This window comes from Corvus cornix, chromosome 4 (assembly GCF_000738735.6).
Source record: "Corvus cornix cornix isolate S_Up_H32 chromosome 4, ASM73873v5, whole genome shotgun sequence".
Lineage (NCBI taxonomy): Eukaryota > Metazoa > Chordata > Aves > Passeriformes > Corvidae > Corvus > Corvus cornix.
The window spans coordinates 62526126-62546643 of record NC_046334.1 but is presented as its reverse complement, the minus strand read 5'-3'; the positions used below and the strand labels follow the sequence as shown (position 1 = coordinate 62546643).

The 20518-nt window shown below is 38.2% G+C and overlaps 1 protein-coding gene across 13 annotated transcripts in view; it reads left to right on the top strand.

The window, feature by feature from the left end:
• Positions 1 to 20518, top strand: part of ABLIM2 (actin binding LIM protein family member 2) — a 131285-nt gene that overhangs the window by 81013 nt on the left and 29754 nt on the right. For 4 of the 13 annotated variants that reach the window (XM_039550596.1, XM_039550592.1, XM_039550595.1 and 1 more), the window contains exons 8-11: positions 2552 to 2610; positions 5530 to 5607; positions 10259 to 10405; positions 14919 to 15039. In XM_039550596.1, the coding sequence (XP_039406530.1) occupies positions 2552 to 2610; positions 5530 to 5607; positions 10259 to 10405; positions 14919 to 15039 (405 nt within the window). Of the gene's footprint in view, positions 1 to 2551; positions 2611 to 5529; positions 5608 to 10258; positions 10406 to 12282; positions 12316 to 14918; positions 15040 to 16742; positions 16842 to 20518 lie in introns of all 13 variants that reach the window. The other 9 variants (XM_039550587.1, XM_039550585.1, XM_019287292.2 and 6 more) reach the window with 4 other exon arrangements.

The following is a 20518-nucleotide window of genomic DNA, read 5'->3' as shown; positions in this document are numbered from 1 at the left end:
TGGGAAAAAATGTCTTTTAACATAGATATGCGCTGAAATCCTTCATATGTAGCAACTTTTAGCTCTACTAAACTGATCTAAGAAAACTGCATGTGCAGTTAAATACAGGGGCAAACACCAGAGAAAATGAAGGCTTTTGCATATGTGTTTTACTGGCAGTATCCTTTCAAAGGAAAACGGAAAAGAGAAACTTGGTAGGATGTGGGAACTGCAAGGCTGGTGTATTATCCTAAAATCACGTGCATGCCCAGATCTGTGTTTACAACTTTGCAATTGTCCATGGTTTTCTAGAAGTGTACTTTGAAATTTTTCCTTAAGCTGGAAAAGTTAGACTCTATTTAAAACACAACAGTGGTCTCAGTAAGATCTAATTATGGTTTAGTACTTTATTTAAAATGACTATTTTATTGTCACTTTGGTTTGCAACAAGAACTAGCTCATTAAAAGACATAGTGGTACTTGTCTGGGCTCATGAATTCTCCCTCAGGAGCCAGAAAATGCTGTTATTCTTCCAATTGAGAAGGATCTTAGCAGTACTAAAATCCCATGTGAAATCAATGCTTTGAACAAAGTATATCAGACTACAAAAATGTTTCTAGATTTCAAACCCTCTGAAACTCATTTGCAAATCAATCTTCTCTTTCAGTTCCATTTGTTGTAAGGGTAGCTATTTGTTAGGGTTTGTTCTGGTTATTAGTTCAAATAATAGCAAGGTATGCTCAGGTTCTGTTAATTTGGATCCATCTTACTGTATTTTCTGACGCATGGAATGTTCATACCAGCTTACTGGCATGCCCTTTTTATCTTCACATGGAGAGCAGTTTCCATTAGAAGCTGGTGTTATTGCCATGAAAGATCTGTGATTTGGACTGCCTAAACTGTTAGATAATAAAAAATGTCAGAGCCCAGGGTTTTATAATGTGTTCTTCATCCTCTTAATAAACTACAGTAAAGTTCCTTTGGGTGTTGCATGTTCCTTAGCAGAAATTTGCAGTGGTCATCCAACAGACAAGTTTTGGGAAAGGACTTTTTTTTCTTCAGTGTGAAAAAGTTTCCCAGCCAGTGATGCTTGGCTATAGACAGGAGTAGTTAAAAAAAAAAAAAGTGATCTAAATACTTCTTAAATCAACTGAGAAAGTGGGATAATTTACAGCAATTAATGAGACAAGTGGGGCAAGCTCAAACCCACTTGTGAGTAGAAGATAACTTAGCATTAAATTTAAAGGTGCTATAAAAATGATTCTTAGTTGTTCAGTAACAAAAAAATCAGTAACTTAGTAAACATAATTTATCTGGTCTGTACTTATAGGTACTCTTTTACTGCAAGAGTCTGGGTTCATCTGGGTTATTTTTGTGAAATAAATTCTAATGATCTCCATCTGTCTTCTGGGAAATAGGCTTTCTGTTTCTATCTTGTTTCCAAAATCCACTAGTTAGAAAACTATCAAACTGCTGTGAAAACAAAGCATTTCCAATTATTCTTCTTGGTGCTCTCCACCCAGTATAAACATTGAATATTTATTACACAAAGGTTCTCAACTTCCCATTTAGTCAGGCAGAAGTTGCAGTGCACTCATATTATTTAACTGTGGGGAGCTTTAATTTGTGGCTTGTCTGAGTTCAGACTGGAATACATGTAAAGGTTACTATTAAAACTTAAAAATAATTATTTTATTTTATATCACTATACACATTCCACTTCCACTGAATGCTATTTCAAACTTCATGTTCAACTTATTTTAAATACTATTTCCTTTGTGACTAGCACAAAACTATTCGAGTTTCTATCTCACACTCATTGTTTACTTACATATCTTCAAGATCCTTGTTTCAATACCTGTATGGAATAGAGAATTGGTTCATTCTGTATCTCCTGCTTCTTCCAGGATGGATATTCCCCTGAATTTATGCAGTTCCTTGGTATTTGACTTACAAGAGACAAACATATAGGAAGTGCAAGATCAGAACAGTGAATAAGTCATAGACAGACTGGATTTTCAGCTACGGTTACATGGCACAGTACTATTCCATCCCACCACAGTGTGCTACTGTGTATGACTCGAGCCAGACTATTACAAGAATATGTATTATAAGAGTGCAGGAAATTCTAACTTCAGATAAAGAAAAAAATTACCATAAGAGTGAAACAGGTTGCTCAGAGATGCTGTAGGTTCTCCATCCTTGGAGATAGGCAGAGCCCAGCCAGACATCGCCCTGCCTGCTGTTATGGGACCTGCCCTGAGCAGGAGGCTGGACTGGAGGAGCTCCAGAGATCCCATAGCACACTTCTTAGGACTCAGATTTTTATGTTGATCTCCCATATTGAAGCACATGGATCTTTCTGAAATCTTTTAAATGTTTGTGATCAGGCTTACTGGTATTCAGAGGTTGTCAGGTTGAACTTTGAAAATATCCATGCACTAGCAGGGGAAGTAGTCAATAAGCTGTCGTTTAAAACCTTATAGGAAAATTTAATAAGATTCTTATTTTGAACTTTTTAAGGTTCTTATCATGGAAATGAATTAAGCAGAACTTTAAATTTACTTTACAGGAACATCCATTTGGCATCCAGTTTGTAGACAGGCTGCAAAGGCTGAAGAAAAAAGCAAGGTAAAACGACTGTGTTTTTATGCAGTGTTATTTGATTGACATATTATTCTTGATCCTTTTTTTTTTTTTTTTTTGCAGCAGGCATGGAGGGAAGGGTTTGGAAATTTTTCACCACTGTAATTTTAAATTTTAAATGGCGGGAATCTAGTTGGATAATGAAGTGTAATCATGTAATATAAATATTCTGCTTTTAATCAGTGATTAAAGCTATAACTTCAGGAGAATGCTGACCTAAGAGTTATATATATAAACTGAATAAGGAAAAATGTGAAAATATGAATAAGAAAAAAGAAGTTAATTTTTAACTTCTGTCTGATTATGATGTGATCAGTTCATGACCTCTTCTCTTTTCATGTGGCTCTGAACTTAAAAGATCAGAGGACTTTCACTTAGTTTTTACAAAAAAAAATCTCCTTGGAGTTTCTTTTTTATTATTTGTTTACAAAATGTTGGCAAGCCAGCCACAATTTAATTTCATCTATGGCTTTAAGTATCTCCTTAAGTTGGATGATTTGTGCACCTCTCTGTGCGCAAGGGGAAAAGGGGAGAATCTGGCAACCTGAATAATTACAAGATGAGCAGATGAATAAGCTGTCCCTAGGACATGATCCTTCTGAAGTGGTGGGAATGAGTTACAACTATCTCACTTAATGTAGAGGCCAAGTGTGGGTTTTTCACTTCTGATGTTCTCTGGTGCTCCAAGTGGTACCCTGGGTATCCTTGTTCAAAAAAGCTCTGCTTTGGTTCAAGGCTTGGAGAACGGCACATGGGACAAGCTAGAACAGCAGGCAGCAGCCGTAAAAAGATTGTTAAATCTGGTGTGTTAGAAAGTCCAACTTTGACTAAATTACAGTTTGAAAAAAAAATTGTTTGGGCTTTACCCTAAAGTATCTTGGCTGTAGATTTTGTACCCATGTGTTTGGGAAGTGATTGCTCTAGTTTTCTTTATGACAAGCTCTGAATATCGTATAATTTTCCAAAGCCCTGAAGTTTTTCTTTTTCTTAGATTTTTTCCTATTTTCTTATCTTTATGCTCATCATTGAAAAAATAAAACCAGAAGGAAGGATGCCTTTTCAAAGAGAGTAATAATGAACTTTTCAACATAACTTGTAAAGTTTGGAATGGGATCTACTGCTTGAGAAATTGGCTGTTCGACCTTGCAATTTGTTGTTTTTAAGTAATCTTCCTATATATAGATATATGAGCAGCATGTAATTAAAGTAGGTGACAAAGGCAAAAGGAGAAAGTGGCAGCATGCTCCAAAACTTTGGAGATGGAGTGGAAGGGAGAAAGAAGTTGTGAAAGAGAGTGACAGCATAAAGAAAGATGATGGGAGAGTGAGATTTTAAGCAGAAGGGAGAAAGCTGGAAAAGACAGGAGGAATCAAAGCAGCAAGAGAAAGTAAGGTTTATAAAAAGGCATACAGGGAAAAGAGGTAGGTGGAAGACAGAGAAAAATGTGTAGTACAGAGAATGAACGTACAGAGGCAATAGAGTCAGCAAAGGTGTGAGGTTTTATTGAAAAAGCTGGGAGATGATGGGCAGCAGGCATGGATGGGGATGCTAAAAGAGGTAATGGATCATGAAGAGAATAAAGAACATGTGTGAGATGTAGGATGTCTCATATCCAATTCTTTAGCCACCAGTATCCTCCAAGTCCTTCTACCTTCACCACCCAGTTTGTGGAGGTCATATTAGAGAGTGCCCTGACCCTGGCCTTGTTTAATTTCATGAGGTTTGCATGGCCCCACTTCCCAAGCCTATCAGGATCCCTCTGGATGGCATCCCTTCCCTCCAGCATGTTGTCCCCACCACATGGCCGGGTGTCATCTGTAGGTTTGCCAAGGATGCACTCAATCCCACTGTGTCATGGATGAAGATACTAAGCATTACTGGTCCCAGTATGGACCCTTGAAGGACACCCGTCGTTTCTGGTTTCCACGTGGGCAGTTCAAAGGGGTTACTGGAAATGTGCAAGGCTCATGCTGGGAACTCCAGGAACCTGCTGATGCCAGCGAAATGCCCTGACTGTGCTCTTCCAAGGGCTGTCAGGAAAGGACTGACCCCTTGTCTGCCCTTGGAAAGACCCAGAGCTTGGAGGGCACCTCTGCAGGTTGTCTTGTCCAACCCCTTTGCTCAAGCAGTGCTGCCTAGAGCCAGATGCCCATGGCCATGGGCACAGGACACAGAAATAACCTCTGAAGCTTTTTCTGGGAATCCTGAGCTTAATCCAAAACTGCCGTTTGACCTTAACTGGGTTCAAAATGTTGGAATAGTGCAGTTTTCTAACGTTATTCTTCTCTTCTGCCTTGAGCATCCTGTAGGGACATCATGAAAGAGAAATATGGTTTTTACATGACATCAGTGCAATGGTGACACTTTCATGTCATTTACACAAGTTCTGGAAAACTGAAAAGTGCTTTATCTGTGCAGATAAGGTGTTTAATTAGATTGTCTGTGTTAAATGATCATCCCCCATGTCCCTTTCTGTGTCGTGTTCGCTGTGAGTGAATGGCGTGGCAGCGTGACAAGTTCCAGACTTGTAGAATGGTTTGATGGCATAACCTTGGAGTAAAAATGTTGCCACTGTATCATCTTGTAACTTGACCTGTCTCTGATAGTGCCCAAAGGCTGTTCTGGCACCCCAGAAGTGCTCTGGGTCATTTTGTTCTGAAGAACATGGAAAAGAAAGCCATGTGTAAAACTATTTTTGCATTTTTAAAAGGTTAAATTGATTGTCTGAAAGTGTTCTTTTATTTTTAACTCCATGCCTGTATGTTTTGAGCTCTCTATAATATGTCATTTTTGAGTGGTAAAGATTGAATTAAATTAAATGTCTTGTATGCTTGTTTTGAAATAACAGTTATATTATCTTTGAGTCTCCTGTATTTCCTATCTATTTCGCTTCTCCTGCTACAGGAAACAAGGATTTCTTCTGAGAGTATTATTTCTGTACCTGCTTCAAGTACATCAGGTTCCCCAAGCCGTGTGATCTATGTGAGTATTTCACAGTGAAATTTGTTTTGTGGGCTGGGGAGAACCTTCTGCTTCCTCCTACAATTTAGCACATTATATGGAAAGTTAGTGTCTCCAAACCACTGTGGTTGGTGATTCCTCTAAAATGAAATTACTTTCTCGAGTTTAAAATGTTTGAATACTGCATTTGCCATAACAGAATTCTGGCATTTTCCTCTTATTTTTTGTGGAGTATTTATAGCACTTACACTACAACTAGGGCTGGCTTATACCAAAGTATGCAGAATACCACAGTGCTTTCTGAAAAGTTAAAGTAAACAGTACAGCCCACAGGTAGATTACAAGCTTAGATTTGAACTTAACTTGTCTAAATTGAGCTCCTGAGCCTGCATCTGATTGCTTATGGAAACACTCATGAGTGTGATTGCAGGACTCTGGCCTTGCCAAATGCCAGTCCCTTGCTCAGAGGACCTTTGATGTGTTTATGGTTTAAGGAGTGCTCTGGAAAGCTCATAGAGAGAATTTGAAATAACAAGTATGCTAAAATTTTATATTTTTTTTTTTTCAAGACAGATCAAAATTGCTGCAGTGTAGTGTTCATGGCCAAATTCTCAAGGCTGCCAGAAATAGGTAAAAAATGCAAGTGTGGTGTGATCCATACAAATATCTCTTGCAGGGCTTCAGCATTTCCTGGGCTTTTCTTTGTCCTGGTCAGGTATCCCTCAGGTAGGCAGGTCATCCTCATCAGTTAGAACCATATAGTGAGAAAATTGTTGGAGATGCAGTTGTCTTCCAGACAATATTATACAAATATTAACCTCTTATCTACTACACTGAGACATGCAAAAGAGTGCTTTGGATCCACACTTGTCTTTTTTCTTCAAACAGAAGTTATTTTGAATACAATATACTGTTTATCTGAGTAAGACTGAACTTGCAGTGGAACAAGTGCCCCTTCTCTAAATGCTTTTCAGTGACTCTGAGTGCTGGTGAATACCAGTGGTATATTACCAGCAAAGAAATGTCATTGTGAGGACAGTCATTGTGCTGGGAGCCTATTATCATGGCTGGGAGCATATTGCCACTTTCTTTGGCCAGATGAGCTTTATTTCTTCAGGCATGCACCATCTCATTGTGTTTTTAAGCATGAGAATTCTGCTAAGAGGTATATGTTTTTAGAGACACTTATCTAACTGCAGGATGGTACTGTTTTTATTGGTGTTTGTGGTAACAACTTTAAATATACTTCATGAGCTGTTAAAAGTCAAGGACAAACCTCCATTCTCCTTTTCTGGGGTTTTTTGGTTTTTGGTGGCGCTTTTTTTTTTTTTTTTTTTTGGTGTTTTTTTTTGTTTGTTTGTTTTAAAGGCTGTCATTAAATCAGCACATAACTAATGTTTGTCACTGTAATATACAGCTGGAACTGTGAAAGAATAAAGTTGTCTAGCAAGTATGAGTCAGTTAGAAAAAAAGATTCCCCAGAGGAGTGCAAGTTTTTATTCTATCTGTCCAATCTCTCACTGCTTAATTGTCAAAACTTGATTTTGATTGGTTGATTAAATCCTATTTTGGCTTTCACAAACAGGGAAGTAAAAAGAATTAAAAACATGTTACTGACTTCTATATTATCAAAATGGTCCTTGGCTATCTTTTTTTACATGTGTTTTCTATTACAGGAGTGTTGTGACATACAGATATGCTCAAGATTTGTCTTGTGTGCTTTTGTGGTTGGTTTTGCCAAACCTAAATTCTTGCTGCCACTGAAAGGAAGGTCCCACCCTCATGTGGCCCTGTCCCTCTCTGGCCATGTCTTCCCATCTCATCTTCATTGCTAATACTAGTGTGTACTCAGAGATACGCACTCAAATTTGAGACCAGACTGAGCTAAACAATAACCCAGGAAAAACCTCCAGACAACCAAAGAGGCAAAAAAAAGCCCCTGCTGTCTACATGACTTCTAATGCTGATGTAGAAGGCAGAACAGGGTGGGATGGTGCATGCAGGGCAGAAACTCTCAGCAGTAGCATGGATTCAGATCATTAAAACCTGTAGTAAAACTGTACCTTACCAGCTGGTGAGCTCTGTGAGGTATTTAATGGACAAAAGATTTTAGAGAAGACAGTTAAATCTTAGGAACCATGAGTTCATGGTGCTCGCACTTCCAAAGTCATGAAGTCAGAGCAACGCTAACATCATCCTGAGCACCACCCCATTGCAGGGCAGGTGTGGTTCTGGGCCATGGTCATGTGGTCAGATAGGGAAAGGTGAAGGAAGCATGTTTTGACTTAAACCTGAATGTGCTTCATACAGATGGTTTATTGAAACCATAACACTTTTTCTTCATCTGCTGATAACAGACTTTGGTGTCTTCTTGCACTGAGAGGGCACAGGCCAGTGCCTTTGGAAGGTAATGGGCATCTTTCATGATCTTTAGAGATGACTTCATTATATCCAGACTGAAGTTTGCCCTAGGGCTGACAACCCCTCAGAGTCCCTAATTAAAAATGAGTTGATTTCTAAATTATGACATTAAATAAGGTTTAAATAAAAATCTTGTTTTATACTTTGCTAAATTTTATTAAGAGAGAATTAGGTGCTTCAACCTAATATATCCAGCTGGAAGGCTTACATTAGTTTACAAAGCTGTGTTATATGTGCTCTCATGCAAGGAATAGACATCACACTATATTTTTATACAAACTGTATTTACAATTATATGATTGCAAAATTACATATTCCAGATGAAATAGATACTCTATACTTAGAGCATAGTTTTACCAGAATCCAAAATACCAAATTACTGAATAAATGGCTTAAAGCCTCTCAGCTGTAATTTGAGCCTTTCCGAGCAGATTTGAACTCCATTCACATAATTGAATGTAGGTGAAACCAATAAAATAAAAAAAACACCTTTGTAGACTGAATGTTTGGAGAATTGAATGTTTCAAAGGCAACTGTATCCCTAAGGTTTTTCTTCATCCAAATTTGCCCACATTTTTATGTCTAAACTGAAAGGAATTACACAACTAGATAAGTTTTACTCCTGACAGTTGTGAAATCCAATGGGAAGTTGTACATCTGCATGGAGAGGTAGTGGCCAAAATGACTGTAATTCACATTTAAATATTCCCACTTCTGAACTACTTTGGATTCACTAGAATAATTCTCAAAAGCCTGGATACCTTAAGTGAGATCACAGCCTCTTTGGCCTTCCTTGTAGGTGTAATGCTGCCCAAAGTATTTCTGGAACAGATGGGATAGACAGATTCCTTACTTTTGCATTACCTGTCTCTGCATCAGAGCTCTCCACTGGCTTCTCAGTAGGGAGGGACTTATTTTCGTGAAGGGGCTGTTTCATTGCTCTTTAGCTTCTTAAAGGAGCTGCAAAGAAAGTGAGATCTGTAGATTGCTGAAGAATCACATACTTCATTAAAACACATTTTTTCATTAGTTTTGAGGATGGAAATATGTAATGGTTATGGCAGCTTGGTTCTACTTTCTTAGTCAAGGGTAATCTTCCTTCTTTTCATGTAATTTATGTTTGCACAAATTCATGCATTGTTTTAGAAAAAGGGATAACTGAAAGTTGTCAGACTAACTTCTTCCTGGATTATTAACCTGATAGAAAACTTCCCTGGAAAATCTACTGAGCTTTTCTTAGCTCATACTAAGAAAAAGTAGAATTGCTGCACACATTAATCCTGGATACTTTTGTATTTTTGCATGTGGAAAGCATTATTACAGTTTTATAGCTGATCATACTGAGATTTTCAGAGCACAGCAAGATTCACTCATCATTTTGTTGCCAACGAAGAGCTTATCATTCTGCAAAACTTGAAGTGGGAATGAGACAATTATGCTGCCCATTTCTCCACTCTCAATGTGGCCAACTTGTCATCGTATCTACAGCATAGTATGTGCTGCATACAGTTTTGGTGCAATTATCCTAAGGATAATCTGTGAAAATGTAGCAACTTGATGATAAGTTACACTTTTGGAATATGTGTAATAAGAGGAGAACAGGGAACAGCACAGCCCTTCCCCTCTGTTGGTTGTGTAAGTCTCATGAGAGGATTTGAACTTTACTTGAGTGGCATCTGTGATCTTCCACCGTGGTGCAAATCCATCATCTGCTGGTTTGTGACCCGTAATTAAGGGCTATTTAGACATAGGAAAGGAGGTGAAGCTGTGGGACACGACTGAAAGGGAAAGATGAAGGAGCTGACTAATGCTTTTCAGCATCTGGAGAGTTTATGTTGGAAGTACATATATGATTATTCACTACTGCTTACAGCAGGGGAATTCTGCACTCTGAAACCACTTCAAAATTGAGTGTGTTTTGCCTGAAAAGACTACAATATCTGTCCCCTATAAACAAAAATTCTGTTTGTGCAGCCAGAAGTAAGTGGGATATAACCAGGTAATTGGAATGATCCCATGCTACTCCTGTTAGCCAAATGCCAGTGACAAGGTAGAGAGCAACAGTATATAAAAGAAAACAGCAGTAATATTTAGCATTGTGTAGTAAATACAAGAGATTTAAATGTTCACAAACACAAAAAGTGGTTTGTTATGATTATGACTTTTCTATCTACATTTATCTATCCTTGTCTGGTTGCATCCTGCTCATATTCTTTCTTATTCTCACTGCTTTCTTTCCTCCTTTTCTTAGGCAAAGCTTGGAGATGAAATTCTTGACTACAGGGACTTGGCTGCTCTTCCTAAAAATAAAGCCATCTATAACATTGACCGCCCAGATATGATCTCCTATTCTCCATATATCAGTTACTCTTCAGATGACAGGCATAGTTACGGGGAGGTACTGAAACATGGGTATTTTTTTACTATGAGTTTCAGGTTTTATTTGCGTCATTGAACATGTTGCCGAAAACTCTTAAACATGTGCATAACTTTTTTGTAAAAAATATAACTTTTATAGCTTCACTTAATTGAGTCACGTCATCCATTCATTCACAACACTTCCAAAAAAAAAAAAAAAGCCAAAACAAAAAACTAAACCAAAAAACAACCAAACCCAAGATGTTCATTTCATTTTTTAGTTTGTGGAAATTAAAATATTGCTTTCTGTGATCATTTTTTAAAGAGATGACATATAATTAAAATGTTTTTCCATGGGAGTAGTTCTGCATGTGGTAGGAAACAGGAGCCATTGCTAATTATAATGCAAATTGAGAAGCAAAGACAAATGTCTTTCATGATTTTTTTTTAACAAAGTGTACCATGTTATTTTGGTAACACAACAATGGTATCACTCTCCTGTGTACAGATTTTGCTCAACTGTCCCTTATTAACTTCATCCTCATGTCATGCATGCACTTCAGCCTTTTCATATGCAGAGCTAATATGATACAGTTTGTGCTAATGAAATCTAATTTAATAAACTACTAACATACTAATGACTAATACTAATTCTGGGCTTTGTGAAACATACTTGTATATAACTCCTGTCATGCAAGTTAGCTTTTCTTCTCTGAACATGCTTACCTTTCATTTGACTTTCTGATTTCTTTTTTAATTTTAGCTACATTTTTACAAATCAAACCTCTTCAATATACTAGGTATGAGTAAGATATTTACAGAATGTGGAAGTCTGCTTTGTTCTCTCTAAGTGATAACATGACTAGGGATATTATAAATATCTTGGCTATTAACTATAGCATTTATTTCTACCCATTCACTTACACCTTTTACACTTAATTAGTACCACTAAGGTCTCAGTACTGCTGTCAGGTGAAGTGCAGTGCATATGTTAGGTTTTACAGACTTTCTTCCAAGCCCTCTCTGCACAGTGCTGAACCATGTTAGCTCCATTTTAAGGTATCCAGAAAGAATTAAAATTGTATGTGGTAAAGGTTGAAATGGTATTTAGGTTTCTGATTTCACAAAATCGAAAACTGCTGCTTAACCCTGAACCTGTGGAACATAAGCAATTCTTTTCTATGTCAAAATTTGTTGGTGCTGATGATGGTTGTGGCCCTCCTCAAGTGCCTGGTGACATCCAGGCTTGGCAGTGGTGCACAGACCAAGCTGTGCACAGACCAAACATAGACTGTATTTGCAGTCCAACATGCATATTTTCCTGGCGTTCCAGGGTGATATTGCCAGGGGGGAAAAAAAATCCCCTGTCTTCCAAATTTCAGCATCCTGGCTTCATACCTGCAGCTGCAGTACTTTCAGTCGATTTGCTCAACTACGCAAACATAGTGTTTGATTTGGATAGGAAAATGAACAGCAAATTGTCAGATTACATGATGTTTAATTGAAAATTAAATAGTGCAAACTTCTGCTTTCCCTTAAAACAGTAAGTTCTAGTCCTGATTTTGGAGGTCCTTCAATGCAGATTTAATTAGGGCTTGTGTGTAGTTTCAGGCAGTTGCCGTAAATGGGAGGTTCCTACTGCCCTTCTCTGTGGCACAGGACCGGCCTCACCAGACCCCAGGACTTTGTAACAGAGAAACCACTAAAAGACCGATATAAAATCATTTATATATTAGTCCTTACATACCTAATTACAAACAGATAATAAGAAAAATTGCCCTAACTTAATTGACAGGTGTTTTTCCTAACTGTATCATGTATTATACATGGAGAGTGATATTTTAAGAGTAATTCTTCTCACGAGTAACATCATGCATGAATTTGTATCACTAATTTGTTGTGTGTTGCTGTTTGCAGTCACCTCAGTTGCTCTCTCCAACACCTACTGAGGTAATCCCCAATGCCTTTGTTTTCCTATTCTGACCCATTTTGTGATGCATAAACCTGGTCATATTGATAAGCAGCAGCGTCTGAAATGTGGGGTTCGCCCCTTGCCTCTGTAGTGCATGGGGTTTATAATTTATGATTTTCAGAGTGTTACTTGTGTTCAATATGTGCTCTGCTTCTGGATTGTCATCTGTATGCATCTGTCTCCACTGTCATCCATGTTTCTGCTTTCCTAAATAAAGGTTGTATGGTGGTCACTTCTTCAAGCTCTACTAAATAAATTATGTTGGGAAATATGATTTATGTTCACATTTAAAGCTGTGAGCATGAGCTGATTTAAATTAATGCTCAGCATATCTTTCTCTTCTTATTTTCTTCTCATTTTTTTATTTCACAAATAGTTAAACTACTTATACTATTTGTGTACACCTACTTATAAATCATTTACACATACCTGAACTTCTAGGTCTGTGTATTTTGATGTGCATTAATTAAGCTAGTCTTTGTTTCAAGAAACATCATTTTGGGAGCAGTGAATGCATTTAATATATTTTCCCCGATAGTAACCCAATTACGTATCATGGGTCTGGCTAATTTCTCCATTATTCCAATTTTATGATCTGCAGAATTTTGGTAATCATGGAGAATTAAGGACTGAGAATTAACAGAGAAGTTAACCGGCAGAAATGCAATTTATTTGATAATTTACAAATAAATTAATGCTTTATTTAATATTTGGTTACATGAACTAGATTGACTGTTCCTTACAGAGGCACAAGGTACACAAAGGTAAGGTCTGAAACAATATGAAAACTTGATGTTTTGGAAGATTATAATAATTTCCTTTAAATTCAGTTACCAAACTGCCAATATTAGGTTCCAAAAGTGATACTGATGTGGAGGTTGGGACTGCCATGACTTGTGTATACTCCCATGTTATCCAGCTTCTCTGTGCTTGCTGTCTCTCTTTAAGGAGTCTGTGATCAGGTGCTCGGGCATCATCATCTGGAAACTTGTCACTGGTTTTGTTGCAGGGATTTTTATTAGAGGAAAGTTCCACTGTATCATAGAATTGGACACATCACAGACCACTAGCTAACACTCATCTGATATTTAAATATCATCACAAGGCTTTGTAAAGCCATTGCAATACTGCTTGTAATTCTCTCCACAAAGGTTAGAGTGGGTATTACACAACATAGGTACTTCAGGAGGGAAACATCTCGAGCTGAACGTAGAGGAGTTGGTGGCAAGATGCCTACAGAACACTGCACGCTTGGGAAGGCATCAGTTGTTCTTTGTTTTTTGTATAATTACTTATGAACTTGATATTAAAGCAATAATGCTGCTGGCCACTATACTAAACTGATTTTCCACTTTCGGAAATGCAGCTGGTGGGTCTGAGGTGACATTGAAGGGATGGAGCATACCTTGACCCTAGGAAAAAATCTGGTGGTGTCAGAATATTGTACATCTCTGTAGAGTCAAGTATAGTCCCAGAGAAGGCAAATTCATCTAAAGATGAATGTATGGACATAATTAAGTTGTTCTGATAGGAATCTGGGAGAAGATGGTGGGACTAAGTAGCATCTACTGAGTGTATATAAGATGAATGATCCAGTGGGAATTACACAGATGCCTAAAGGCATCCCCATAGTCATGATAAGTGACTGACACTTGCTATGATATAGCCTATTTTCCTTCTTTTCTACTGGAATAGGAGAGGGGAAGGATTTTTAGGAGTATGACTTTCCCTAATGGAGCATCTGCAGGTTACATTGATTTGTTCTCATTTGGAGTTAACTCAAGCCAATTCTCATTTGTCTTAAAAAGAAGGAAATTTGAATTTGCTTTTATAGCTCATTTACACAAAGTCATTTCTACGTCTATTCCACTCAGTAGTGCTTTTACTGTTAAGAAGACCCTACTTGCAAATTGCAGTTGCAGGTTAACTAGCTGTACAAAATCAGAGGCTTGGAGTGTGGGCACATGGTTTTAACTGGTTGAAGCCAAGCGTTTAGTGGGAATTGGATTGTGTGACTGGCTCTGCACAATGCTGCAGTATTAATGCTAATGCTACACGAGTGTTTACATTGGATTCTTAGAGTAATGACCATATTACAGTATGGTACACCGGGCAGTTTATACACAGTCAGTTTCATGATGTAGTGAAACCAGCAAGCGCTGATTTTTGTGTTGTCTGTAACCATTATGCATCCATTCATATGGGTACAAAGTGACCATAATGCTGTCATGCTAACCTGAGCTCATCTTCCACCTGCTTTTATTTGTTCAGGGAATTACACTGTCCTGAAACAACACTTTTACACTGTTGTGTTCTTTTCAAATTATATTGTAATTTTAAATTTATGTCTGTGCTGACTTTCCTGGCAACATGACCATTCTCTGGTACTTGGCAGAGCAGTTTCAGTCACACTGCTGGTGGAGGTGCTGAAAACCACCTCATTTCATTAGGATTGCATGGAATCTTAGGACAGCATCGACTCCCACCTGCACAGCACAGAAACACACAAGATGGCATATTCTGCCTGTTTCTGCAGTTATTTCTCTTCCCTAATGACATGTATTTCCTCTCTTCCTCTAAGGGTGACCAAGATGACAGATCTTTCAAGCAGTACAGGACATCAAGTCCCAGCTCTGCTGGCTCCCTGGGCTATGGTCGGTACACCCCCACCTCCCATTCTCCTCAGCATTACAGCAGACCAGGTAATTGAAAAGCAGCCTTACTTATTCTCTAGATTTTTCCATTACTTTGTGTTATGTTGTAAGTAGAATTGACTCCAGTAGACAGGGATTTAAGGTGGAATAGCAGTTTATAGCAGTGATTTATTTACAGTGAACAAAGAGTCCCATGGGGAGAAAGGAAGCAAGTGCTTCAGGAACATGCATCCAAGAAAACAAAAATAGGCATTTAAGAGAAATTGATCTTAGGTAGACACAAGATAGAAGAGTTTAAAGAACTTTATCCTGGTCTCATCCTGCCTGAAGATAGATACTCAATCCACAGCTCTTTCAAGGTGTGGCACAGTATCAGTGAATATGCACAAAACCAAGAGGGTCATCAAGTGACTTTGTGTAGGTTCTTGTACACAGGGTCATGGTTCATGTCCCCTGTCCACAGTGCAAGAGCTGGAGGAATGACTGGTTCTGATGGCTGGATTTTGAAGGCCAAGTTGCTTTAGTCGAGAAGTTTACAATGTATTTTTGTGGCTTTGGGCTGTAGTAGCAGCTGTGTTGGTGCTCTTGTCACACCAACAGGAGGGATCATCTCCTTTTCATCTTTGCATGGGAAAGCCTTATAAAACCCCATTCATATTTGGGTTTTGTACAGAGTTTTATCCTTGGGAATAATCAGTGAAATTGCTCAAAATTAATTGTATTTTTTCTCCATCATTCAGGTGAAGAACACAGAGTATTTTTATTACTTTTTCGTTGTCTTTTAATTTCATTGGGGATACATTATAATTCTAAACTAGTTTTGAAATCTGTGAATTTTTAATCTTTCCAGGGGAAATGAAGATTTTATGGGTAACAGGAACAATTTTTACAGGAATTGAATATTTATACTACATAAAGTCTTTGTCAAAGTGGAAATGAGATGGAGCATAAAAAAATCTACTAGAGACATTAATCTCTGCTGAAGGTCTGGTAGCTGTCATGCCTAATCTTAGCAGCACATTGTTAAAGCAAGGAGGAAAGACAAAAGGAATTCCAAATAAACTCTAATGCTTTAAAATTTAGAGGATAATCTTCATAATCACCATTTTTAATAACTGCCACTAGTCTTCCAAACTGTGTTATCAGGACATTATTGCAGCAAAGCAAACAAAGATGACTTGAGAATATATTTCAAGGTATTTAATCACATGTCTAACTTTCAGAGCTCAAATAACTTCAGAATGTTTCTTCAAATACTTAAATTAGCCATGCACTGGAGTGCCCTGGTGCATGGTGAACTAAATCCTACCGGTGTGCACCGCCGACAGTGAGAACTGGACCCACTCAGGGCACAGTTCTCTGCAGAGACAAGGCTCTTCCCATTTCATTTCATTAGATCCATTATGAGCATTTATCATTCCCTCTTGCAGCTTTTTAATATGCAGGTTTTCCCCTGGGTGCAGCCATGCTTTTTGTGGTGCCTTTTCTGGAATATTTTCTGATGCGTTACAGCATTTTGGGTGATGCCCTTTTTGTCCGCGGAAAGCCCCTGTCCCTTGGCTGACCCCAAAGTATGGCCACTGTCATGTTTTTAGCAATAACCAGAGAAAGATGGAGTTTTAAATATAAGCTATATGTTTTCTAAGCATCAGGAGGAAAATGTTCCTGAAAAAAAAGGATGGCATTGTAATTTGTGGCTTTCAGTAAGTGAACTAAATAGTTTATTTTCACTTACTCTCTGTTGCCCCCAGCTGGTACTCACAGTCTTGGTACCAGTAGCTGCATCTCCCTGCCCCAACACCCAAGCCTTACATCTACATTCAGACATCATTACATCCCTTTCTTCAAAGGTAAGGTCCAGGAATGCAAAACCGTGCTGTGATAATGTAGATTTATTCAGCTGTGTTTCACTTTTATGTCTGTGCAAGCATGGCTTCCACCTGGATAAAATTTGTCTTAATTTTGTGCAAGTGCTTCCTTGATGTACTGTGTAAGTTTTACAAACTGAGTGGGTATGGGGTGTTTTATTTTTGCTTTTTTTCAGTGAGTGTAAAGTGTCTTTCAAAGGGTAGATGGAAAGAATTAGCTTTTCTAATGAAACTGAGGAAGGGAATTATTTAAAAGTCTTTTTGTTTTAAAATACCCTAAATAGTGATGGTAAATAGTATAATAAGCTTATACATTTGATACAACATAGGATGATCAGTTATCTAACCTTCCAACCTACATTTAGATGTTCTTCATATTATTTGTAGCATTGCAAAAAGTTATGACAGCTGGTCACATCAGTGCAGTTGCACTGTCAGTTAAGCTGTGCCATAGCTTATAAAACATAGTGACTGAATCTGTTCTCCTTGCCATTAGTTTTTTTGCAGTGGATATTAACTTCTGATAACCTCCATGCTGGATGTGAGACAGCACTAAGGAATGCCAGGAGCCTTTGAGTCAAAGGGTTTTTTTTAGCTAGTTGGTTAAATGTCCAAGAGAGAAGACATTCAGCTACCGCATTTGTCTTCCCCTGAGTCTCTCTTCTATAGTAACAATATGAACTGTGAGCAGACATGAATGGCAAACACTTTCAATGCCTGTTCCTGGACTCTCATGTACTCTTTGATTTAATTAAGTAAAACTGTTGTTCTTGAGGTTGTAACCAGTAAAGAAAAGGGAATGACCCTCTGCAGGAGCCAGACTTGCACATGCAAGTGAATAGCAGGTACTCGTTGCCTTTGGAATAATAATTAATGCATCTTCATTGGGCCCTGATGCTGCCCAAAGGCAGCTGAATTTCACTGGGATAAACAGGAACAGAATCAGGCTCGAGACATCCAAATATGATCCTTGAGATTAAACTTAGGGGGAAAAATCTGATGAGATTAAGCTGTTTGTTGCCGTTTCAGAGTCTACCTGCAAAGCTCCTTTCCACAACCAGAAGCAGTCAGCCTCCCACACATTTCTTGAAAGACTGGCACAATCCCTGGTATTCTGGGGCACTGCTTGAACTGTTTTTTTATCTGTCCTCTAATTTTGGATGGTATTATCCAACCTGATGTACTGAGTAAGAGAAACTTCTTCGGTGTGCTGTAGCACACAATTTCACTGTATGGAAAGCTCTTTCTCGAAGTCCTGCTGGCAGTTGCTTGGCAGCACTCCTGTGCAAATGAGTTTCTGCTCAGTGCTACCTGGTGTTTCTCAGAGCAGCACCAATTATTAAGTGCTCCTGTTTGGATGAAGGAATCATCAAGTGGTAGGTTCTTGTGCCCAAATAATTATTAGTAATGTGATCGAAATAATAATAGTTTGCAATTCTGCAGCACTTTTTTATTAAGGAGCTAAAATATTTTGCAGGCTGTACCTTACAGTGCCTCACAGTGTTCCTGTGAGGCAGGTGATCCTGTCTATAATTTTCCTAAGTAGGTAGTCCTGAGCCCTGCCAAGGTTGAATAGATTATTCACTGGTTTTCACTGAGTTAATGTCTCTGTCCAGAATGAGTCAGAAGATTTGCCTCATCCTCCTCAAGGTCTCTGAATTCTGAGTTCTAGAATGTGTTTTTTTCCTTATCTGGAAGTGCCTTTTGGTGGTGTAGATATGCTCTTTTTTTCTCTTCAAAGTGGTTAGTGTGGGAAGAGTAGGATTGTAACAATAGTTGTTTTGTGTCCGGATCAACCTTAATGTTGCCGCTTCAGTTTTAAGAAAGTGAAATAATGCTTATTTAAAAAAAAAAAATAAAATCCAAAAATAATACTCTGCTTTATTATACTAGAAGTAATCTTTGTAAAACCAGCACTCCACATATGTCATAATTTCTTTAAGCTTCCAGTAGACAGATACATCACTAGCCTAGGGAAAATAAGACAAGCAAAATCTTCCTTTTGATTTCACTGAGGTTGCATCATATTCTTCCTGAGAATGACAGAGTTCATCATTTTTTCCAGTGACGAATATGATTACTAAGTTCCTGTTCTGTCAGTGTACTGCAGTCTAGCTCCCATGAAGTGTAATAGGATGACCTGTTATTTATCATGAAGAGAAATGATTTGGTTGTGCTCTTTTAAGGATTTTTGTCTTCAGAATAAGTCCTGTGAGAACCTCACTTGAAGAAAGTTTCTCAGTTCATGCTCTTGCAAGTCATAGGTGTAATACTTGAAGTACCTATGCTTGGTGTAGCAGTTCTTCTTGAAGTGATGGAGTCTTTGAGTGTGCTGAGCCCTGCTGAAAAAAATGTTTGCTTAAAACATGGTGGAAATTATCTTGCCTTTCTAGTGCAGGAGCACAGCTTCCAAAGATCTTTTTCTTTGGCTTTGAAAACTTGAAAAGAATTAGTCATCAAGCTTCAAAAAACTTTTTCTAATGTAGTGCACCATGGGCAGAGATATTAAAGGGTCCAGTTTTGTGAGTAGGCTTGGACAGTTCCCTCATTAGACCAGTGACATCTGTTTGTTCTTCAGTCCTGAACTTAGACAGCTCTTACTGTAGCTTGTTATCAACTTTCCCATCCTCACAGCTAAGATAAAAGCTGGCTAAGAAGGAGATATAAGCAATATTGTACTTTTCCTGACAGTCCCTTAAAAAGGGAGCATGGTCTGAGCCCTGGTCAGTTGGCTCTACACACACAGGGTTAAAAGTACAGCCTGCCCTGTCAGCAGCCAGAAGGCACAAGGAAGTTTTTGTGGTTTACGCTCAAGTTCAAAGTAAGCCTTCCCAGATTCTTTCCAAGTTAAACAACATCCAGGGAAGAGTTCAGGATTCTGGGTTTTTGCTCGTCACTGATCAGTAGAGAAGATCACAGCCTGTGGCTGCTTGTGGCAAAAGGCAAGCCCAAAAGTTTGAAAAACTGCTCTCTCTGGTAGTTATTTTTTCTCTGAGAACTTACTTGAAGTTCTTCTTCAGTCTATACTAGGCAAACCTTGAAAGAGATAATGTATTAGCAAAGTCTCATTTTAGAGATTTAAACTATAGCCTAGGCTAAGCAGCTGTCTGTAGTTCCTACACATTAACTTTCTTTACATGGATCTTCAATTTGCTTTATTATTGAACATTTACTGTTGTATTCAAAAGGTGAAATACAACTATCATGTTTGTCCAAATCAGTGGCAGAATTAAAGTTCAAATGTGTATCAGTTTGTAGGAGTGGGGTGCAAGAAGAACCTTTTCCGTCATTTCATCCTTAGTTCTTCAATTTTGAGTAAATTAGAGGTTATGGCTTTGCAAACTGCTCCACACAGATGATCCTTGCACTGAGCAATTTTTGGATTCCCTGTCCCCGGGTACTTGCACTTATATCTTGTGTTCCTTAATTAATGCTTCCTCCTGATTCCCTGCTGACACTCTGCCCTATCACTGAAGAATGACTTTCTGTGCGTGTATGATACCAACACCTTGAGTCACTGCTCAGTGAAGTGATTACTCATGCAGATCATATATGAATAGACATTTTATTAATATGCTAATTTTTAAGTAAATGAGGAATTAATACACTGTGGAAATTTCTTTCTGTTTAAATTAGAAAACTCCAATAACAGTATCTTA